Here is a 7424-nt window from a genome sequence, read left to right as displayed (position 1 = left end):
TATGTATATATATGTGTGTATATATATATCTCACAAGACTGTGTAGACTCCTGTGAAAGTCTTGAGTACATCCCATTATTTAATAAGTTGTAGAACCACCTTTTGTGACAAAAACTTGAAGTCATCTTTTTGTGACTGTCACATGACTCTTTAAAAATTGCTTCAGTTCAATCAGATTTGCAGTTATTTGTTTATTTACAGCTCTTAAGGTTCTGCAGTTGGATTGGAGTTTGGACTGAGCATTAAAGTGCTTTGATTCCTTTATTTTTTATCCAATTCTGATGTAGATTTGCATGGCACCATTGTTGTATGAGCCAGTTTCAGCCAAGCTTTAGCTGCTGGACAAATGTCTCACATTTGACTCTGAAACACTTTTGTATGCCAAGTAGTTTGCAGTTGATTCAATGACTACAAGGTCTTATGCCTCAAAGTAAGCCTAAATCATCACGCCTTCATCACCATCAGCCAGACTGAACAAAACCAAGTCAAGGGAAGAATAACTCCTGTTCATTTTACAAATGATTTTTGACTTTTAAAGTCCACTCTGGGCTTGCACTGCATATCGAACATTTCCTGACACTGTGTGGCCTTGGTCTTAACTTGAGGTCCTCAGCTAGGACTCAGCCACTCATTCCACAGTCTTGACTCATAACCACATCAGAATTTTTTTTTATCAGGCTGCCGATTCTTTGAAACATTCTTCCCGACAAGATCAGATTGGCTTTTTATGCCTGCACTTTGATTTATTTCTGTGTTGTGATTATTTTCCTTTTTTTCTTTTTTTGTTATTTTATATTTGCTTTGAAATTTTTTATTGCTGCTTTTCCCTCATACTTAATGTTGTTTTACGTTGTTGATCTCTTCTTAAATGGTTCATTTGCTGTTTTCTTTCTATTTTGTAACAGAAAGAAAACTTTTTTTTTTTTTAGATCACTTTATCACTACCAAAATATCTTTCAGATGTGTTTTATATTATTGTGTTACAGTAAAAATTCTTATCTTTGCTAAAAAAAAAAGAACATTGCCCTACACACTCACGGAGTATTGGCATTGCTGGCACTTCTTCAAAGGTGTCATATTAAGCTAAATTAAAAACGTGACATTTTTGTGTTGTGCTGCAGGTTCGTCAGCTGGAGAGAACGGTGAGCCTGAGGGACCTGTCCATCGTGGAGATGGAGGGAAAAATGAGAGAAATGTCCGCAGCCACTTATGACGGCATATTTGTCTGGAAGATCTCTGATTTCACCAAGAAGAGGCAGGATGCTGTGGCTGGCCGGGCCCCTGCTATGTTCTCTCCTGGTAACCACATTACACGATGAATTCCTGATTAAGGATTTCCACTTCCTGATGGAAGTAACATGACACTTGATTATTAGTGTTATTATTTAATGTACTGATGTTAATAATTTCCAGCCTTTTATACCAGTAAATATGGCTACAAGATGTGCTTGCGGATCTACCTGAATGGTGATGGGACGGGGCGAGGCACCCACCTGTCTTTGTTCTTTGTGGTGATGAGAGGACACAGTGATGCACTCCTCAAGTGGCCTTTTAATCAAAAGGTGAGAGCTTTATCATTCATGTTGCATGTATGAAATCCTGCATGTTTTCCATACAACATTAGTTACAGGAAAAAGTTGAGATTTTATAGTTATACATAAATATGAAGTCAAACATTATCAGATTTTCACACAGGTCCCATAAGTACTTAAACATGAATCATGTAATTAAACTTTATTTCTTCAGGATTAAATATTCTGTATCTGTGAAGATTAGCAGAAAATGCAAAGATTAAATTAGAAACAATCCGTTGATTGTTTTTCCACATTTATCCAGAAATCTGAGGCAGAGGTCCAAAGTTACCAAACATTTTTTTTTCTGCAATTTTATGTTCAAACATGGCCTCTGCACTGGTGGAAGTGATCATTGTCAGTTTTGAATGAGGCAACATCGGCTAGCAAAAAGCAAATCGGATACAAATGCAAATACAAATTAGATGCAAAGAGACAAATTTGCACCGGACGAAGGAAATGGAAGCTGTGTTCCTGATGGCACTGGCATACAAAAACAAGATATGGTTATTGTGGCCATCTTGTGCTGTATGATTAAACTAGTGTTTTTATTAAGAGCTCTAAAAATGTGTACTGTAACTTAATGTACATTGTTGGATGTCTTCCCATTGGCTGTTGTGACCAAGTATTTCCAAAAACATTAGAGCAAGTGTATTTGCATGAGTTACAGAAGGCAAAACTTTGGTTCATGTTTGCTGTAAACACACATTAAAAATCTTTAATCAGAAATTGCATTCTGAGAATTTGAACTTATTAGTGCATGTCAATGAAAGGAACAAGGTCTTTAAAACCTACATTCTTAATGTCAGTGGCTGAGGTCAAGGCAGCTTTCCAGAGAAATGATTGGGCATTAAGTGGTGGGCTTTTATGCATAAATCTACTTGAACAACGTCATTGTTTTTTCTTGTGAGAGTAATTACACTTCTGCACTCCTAACGTCTGCACAGGTCACCCTTATGCTGCTCGACCAGAACAACAGGGAGCACATAATTGATGCCTTCAGGCCTGACATTTCATCCTCATCCTTCCAGAGGCCTGTCAGCGACATGAACATCGCCAGTGGTTGTCCGCTCTTCTGTCCGCTCTCAAAGCTGGACTCTAAAAACTCCTATATACGTGATGACACCATTTTCATCAAAGCCATTGTAGACCTAACAGGCCTTTAGGTAAAAGTTGAGGGCATGAATCCGACTCTGCCTTTTGTTGCTACTAACCTGTTTAAGTCAACAGGATTTTGTATCACGAGAAATTAGGATTTGCCTTTTGACATTTATTTGGTTTTTTTGAATTTGGTATGATTTTATTGGTGGCAATATGCAAGACCAGAGCAAGTTCTTTTGGGCCACTTGCCACTGGCCAAAAACTTGTGTAGCCATTCTTATCTTACCAATTGAACTGAGTTTGTGTTTGACAAAAATTGCAAATACCTACCAAAGTGAAAATAACATCCATACTGGTATTTGGCTGATAATGTGTTATTTTCCCTCCCCCAAGAAGTCCCTCAGGCCAGTGTTTTGAAACAACTGTGCTATCCTAATGACAAAATAATAGAGAATAGCTAGCATGCTTATTATAAGTCCATCAAATGAAGTGTACGTTTTTTTAAGGAGTTTTTTTTTACAAACTCCTTAAAAATCTAATATTATTGGCAACCCTTAAAAGATTTAACAACAGGAGATTCGTTTAGCTGATAATGTTTTATTTAAGTTTCCAGACATGTGTCTGACAACTTGGTGATGTGGTAAAAATAATTTTTATCTCCTTAGTACTGTTTTTGTCTCCACCAACTCTTAAAAAGGTTTTTGTGGCTTGTTAGCTAGCTAGCTAGCTAAACTAGCTACCAACTATCTTGTTAGCTTAATTTGTTTTCAGACAGTAGGTTTGGCAGTGAAAACAACTGCCTGCTGTTGGGAACAGGCTGAATCAGAGTGGTGTGACTGAATTAAAACTGTGTAATAGAGCTGTTTTATATGACATGTAGTTTTGTGGCCAATCATTAATATAGAAATTCTGGTAGAGCAGCTATAAAAAGAAAAAAACAAACCAACTGTCCACTATAGTGCTCATGTTGAAGCTAATGCTAATTTGTTAGCTTATTTTAAGCATTTAGCTTAAATTTGCAACACCAAAACCTGTCCTAAATGACTGAAAATATTGAACCTTAGACCAGTGACAACGTAGCTTTGTATTTTGAACGACTTACAGACATTGCAAGGTCTAGGCTCTTTATTGAGTTTATTGCCTAGCATTTGGTAAGCTGTTTTTGTTTTTTTTTCTTTACAGTCAAGTTTGTCACACTGTTAAAGGAACTGTAACAGTGTGACACCCATGTAGCCTACAGAATATTGCGCAGCTGTGCACACAGTTTGTAGTGCAGTAGAATTTCAAACTGGTTTGCTTTTTTTTTTTTTTCCCCATTCTGTGCCTCCAACTCAGACTCCTGTGTTCATTGATAATCATTTGTGGTGGTGGGCATTGCTTGAATTCCATGAATTCTGAATGCAGTATTTCACTCGAACGTTCGGTCTGTGAGTGTCTGTGTTCATGTGTACACTGTTCCATTTCTATTGTTATTTGCAGGGTTAGTTAATGTTGGATCTGTGGAAGATACAGTAGCTTGCAGCAGTGTGCTGTTTGCCCATGAAACAGTAACAGAGATGGTAGTTGAGCTGATTTGCCCAAATGGAAATGCAACATATTTTATTAAAAATAAACATATATTTGCATACAGGTTCTAAAAAAGTCTATAAGTATCTTTTGATAGTAATCTCTGGCTTTTTCAAAAAAGTATTTGTTCTAGCTAATCCAGTTGATGTCGATTGCTTGGTTTGTAACGTTGTTCAGTTGGTTAGTACATGTTAGAATAGCATCCACAGCCAATGGGACGTTTTTTTTTCTAGCTGAATATTACATTGTAAAGAAATGATTAATGTTTTTCACTTCCCCTGTCAGTGGTTTTAATATTGTGACAGTTCGTCCATGTGATACTTGGGACAGTTTACTTGTTAAACTCTCAAAAGCTCCTGAGATGGGATGAGACAAATCACTGAAACTGGTGACACTGAAAGGAAATGTGCCCCCTACTAGCTAGTGGGTAACATGATTTTCTCTATGAACAGTACCTTTAACAGTACAGAAAGTACATCAAGTGTGATCACAGAAACACAAAGTCAGAACAAAACTACACTGAAACATGAATACAGTGATGCAAAGTGAGAAAATAACTACTATGATACAGACTAATAAAATAAGTACAAAGTGATTCAAAACCACAAGCTGGGGAAAATGACCATAAGTAGCTAAATCAAGAGAATGTCACCAAAGAGATTTAAAAATGATTTAAAGCAACAACTACAGAAAGATGCAAATCTATTTTGAAGAGAGTACATAACTGCAAAGATCAAACAACAAAGACTAAAGGATTACAAAGATATGCAGAGAAAATGATGCAGAATAAACAGATTCAGGGAGATGGATTACTATTCCAAAACAAGACCTACAAAGAAAAATCCTGAAGACCAATGGCTACAAAATGATATCACCTATCATCAACATAATTTCAAGAGAGATATATTTGCAGGAAGATTTAAAACGATCTAAAAGAAGGAAAATGACTACGCAGAATAACTAAAAACAGACCTAATAATTACAAAGAGAGACAAAGATATGCAGAACAACTTCAAAGAGCCATCTCTTCAGCGAGATGCAAAGCAATTTTAAAGATAAAAAATGTCCACAAAAAGAAAATAACTGTCCCCACAAGAAGCCCCAGAACAAACAGATATGTTGAATGAATAAAATGAGATTCAGATGACTTCAAAGACACAGAGAGATGCAAAAAAAACCACAAAGACCAGATGACTCCACAAATAATGTAAAACATAAATAGATGTAAAATAACTACAGAAGAGATTGCTTTGAAATGGTTTTCAATGTCAAAAAGATAGGACAAACTTAATCAGCAAGTACAGCGACAGTGCGATATGAAAAATAATTTCAGTGATGGAAAATTCCCATAGGGGAATTTAAAATGTGTACAGAGACAAAAAAAAACACCCACCTCAAAGAGAGACAAGAGTACACAGACATGCATAAAACAGTCACGCACTGAGATGTAATGAGTACATGGACACGCTGCTTGTAGTCATTTTGTGTTTCTTCGAGTCTCACCGTCTAGTTCTTTTGTCACAGAGGGTCTCATAGTCTTACAGGCTACTTTAAGTTACAAACCGTAGCGTTTAATTGATATTATTTAGCTTAAATGATTTAATCTTCATGCTGTGAGGTTATTAGATGCAGAAAACTTCAAGATTGCTGTATTTTCATATGGGTGTAACCTTTGTTCTCAGACACAGGCGTGTGGAGACTGGAGCTGAGTGAGATACGAAAATCTTGGGTTGGAATCCGAGTTGAGATATTAAGCGAGCAAATTTTTGATGATGTTGTAATATTATCCTATTTTTGGCTTTCTTCACAGGTTTGAACTGACCTACTTTTTACAGAAAAAAGAAGTGCCTGTACCTGTAGTGTTTTTTTTTTGTTTTGTTTTCACGATCCCATTAGGATGAGAATGTGCTTTTCTGTGAGTTCAAACTCACAATATGACGCTTTTGATTTGTGTGGTGTATTTATTTATTTTTTAAAATTCAGCATTTTTATTATCCTTCTTTTACGAGGCCCCTTTACTAGATGTGATAAAACTTAAGTGACTTAAGAATGTTTCTCTTTACATACATAAACTAGTGAATGTTAGATGTTATCTTTAATGGAAAACGAGGTCAGCGCATTGTAACTCGCAGCTTTTGGCATCTGCACCTAAACACATCAGCATGTTTTTAAATCTGTCAAAGGACACTGATACCTCTCTGTGCATGAGATGTGTCAGTAGGAAAAAAATACATGTATTACTGGTTCATATTGTAGACCAGCATTTTATTTTTTTATGATTTCTTGATATAGTATAAAACATATGAGTGTGTGTGATCTAATTTTGATGCTGTGCTCAAGTTTGAAGTGTGTGTGAGTTAACCATATCTTAATAATACATAGATTTTATTTATTGAAGAAGTTATATGTTGAGACAGTTTAAAAGCATGCGTTAGCTGATGGTGACAAGATGCAGCTGCGGTCTGACCTCAGCAGCTTTTTTTGCTTTCTGGTTATTTCAGAAACATATTTCCTCTGTTATTCTCTTTAGAATACATTGGTATTATTGCACATTATGTAGATTACATTTTGCATGTGTAACTGCAGCATCAAATGAATTAGCTGCTACATTTGTGTGACCCTCCAGTGTGCGCTGATCGGAGCTCATAGATGCAGCCTTGCAAGCACTATGCGGACATTCATATTTAATCTTACAAAATGTGCGACCTGATGTGAGCCAGGACTTCAAATTTCTTCTTAACAAAAGGGCTTCACATTTCCTTTTCATCCCCTAAATGTCACATGCAGACATACATAGACATGTCCAGTTTTGGTCCAGCTTATAGCTTGAACTGTTTAATAGAGGGGAAAAAAAGAAAGGAAAAAAAAAAACCTTCACAGGCTGGGGAACAAAGTCACATTTGAGCCGATTGATGTTATGCTGTATCAGCGATACTGACTTGTAGGAAATGCCACACTGCCTCACTGTTATTGCAACAGAATAAACACTATGTCGATGTGATGTGTGAACTTCAAATAACTCTTCAGAGCTGACAAACTAAACCAGGTTGGTTTAAATTATTTACATATCTGTTTCTCTCTTCGTGGATCCGAAGCCCATGTTGAGATTAAGATGACGAGCTTTCATCTGTAGCAATGACATCAAACTGCAGTCTTACTTGTTGTTCTCTCTGCTACATTCTGTGG

At 36.4% G+C, this 7424-nt stretch overlaps 1 protein-coding gene across 1 annotated transcript in view; it reads left to right on the top strand.

The window, feature by feature from the left end:
- LOC102208734 (TNF receptor-associated factor 2) overlaps nucleotides 1–5410 on the top strand; it is a 35518-nt gene extending 30108 nt beyond the window's left edge. The window contains exons 4-6 of the mRNA XM_013914026.1: nucleotides 1122–1299; nucleotides 1414–1562; nucleotides 2519–5410. Of these exons, the coding sequence (XP_013769480.1) occupies nucleotides 1122–1299; nucleotides 1414–1562; nucleotides 2519–2737 (546 nt within the window). The 3' untranslated portion in view covers nucleotides 2738–5410. The remainder of the gene's footprint in view (nucleotides 1–1121; nucleotides 1300–1413; nucleotides 1563–2518) is intronic.
- The last annotated feature ends 2014 nt before the right edge of the window (nucleotides 5411–7424 follow it).

This window comes from Pundamilia nyererei, unplaced genomic scaffold (genome assembly GCF_000239375.1).
Source record: "Pundamilia nyererei isolate P.nyererei 1_Seehausen unplaced genomic scaffold, PunNye1.0 scaffold00167, whole genome shotgun sequence".
NCBI lineage: Eukaryota > Metazoa > Chordata > Actinopteri > Cichliformes > Cichlidae > Pundamilia > Pundamilia nyererei.
Note: the sequence above shows the minus strand (reverse complement) of the source record. Positions and strands in the feature narration are given on the sequence as shown.